Source organism: Calidris pugnax, unplaced genomic scaffold (genome assembly GCF_001431845.1).
Source record: "Calidris pugnax isolate Ruff unplaced genomic scaffold, ASM143184v1 scaffold1641, whole genome shotgun sequence".
In the NCBI taxonomy this organism is placed as follows: Eukaryota; Metazoa; Chordata; class Aves; order Charadriiformes; family Scolopacidae; genus Calidris; species Calidris pugnax.
This window is the reverse complement of record NW_015092093.1, coordinates 13738-14333: the sequence shown is the minus strand read 5'-3', so window position 1 is coordinate 14333 and position 596 is coordinate 13738. Positions and strand designations below refer to the sequence as shown.

Below are 596 nucleotides of genomic sequence, written 5' to 3'. Positions count from 1 at the left end.
TGGGGGTGGGCGCGGGGGGGCGGGCCCCACACTTGGGGGGCTGGGTTGCTTTATTTGGGGGGTTTCGGGGGTTATTTTGAGGGTTTCTCCTCTCTCCGGGGGGGCTCTTGCTCCTCAAACCCCGACTTTTGGGTATGAGGCCTCATAGCTACATCTATGGGGCTGACAGTGAGCACTGTGGGGCTGGCTGTGGGGCTGGACCCACATTTTGGGGGCTGGGTTGCTTTCTTTGGGGGTTATTTTGGGGGTTTCTCCTCTCTCCGGAAGAGCTTTTGCTCCTCAAACCCCAACTCTGGGGTTTGGGATCTCGTACCATGAGCTCTATGGGGCTGGACCCACATTTTGGGGGCTGATAGTGAGCACTGTGGGGCTGGCTATGGGGCTGGACCCACATTTTGGGGGCTGGGCTGCTTGATTTGGGGGGGTTTGGGGGTTATTTTGAGGGTTTCTCCTCTCTCTGGGGGGGCTGCTCCTGCTGGAACCCCAGCCCTGGGCCTCCTACCGCAAGAGAAAGGGGCTGACGGTGAGCGCTGGGGGGCTGGACCCACACTTGGGGGGCTGGACCCACATTTTGGGGGCTGGACCACTTTATTTGG

The 596-nt window shown here is 60.2% G+C and overlaps 1 protein-coding gene across 1 annotated transcript in view; it reads left to right on the top strand.

Moving 5' to 3' along the window:
• Positions 1–596, top strand: part of MEPCE (methylphosphate capping enzyme) — a 25644-nt gene that overhangs the window by 17763 nt on the left and 7285 nt on the right. The window contains exon 3 of the mRNA XM_014962219.1: positions 488–523. Within this exon, the coding sequence (XP_014817705.1) occupies positions 488–523 (36 nt within the window). The remainder of the gene's footprint in view (positions 1–487; positions 524–596) is intronic.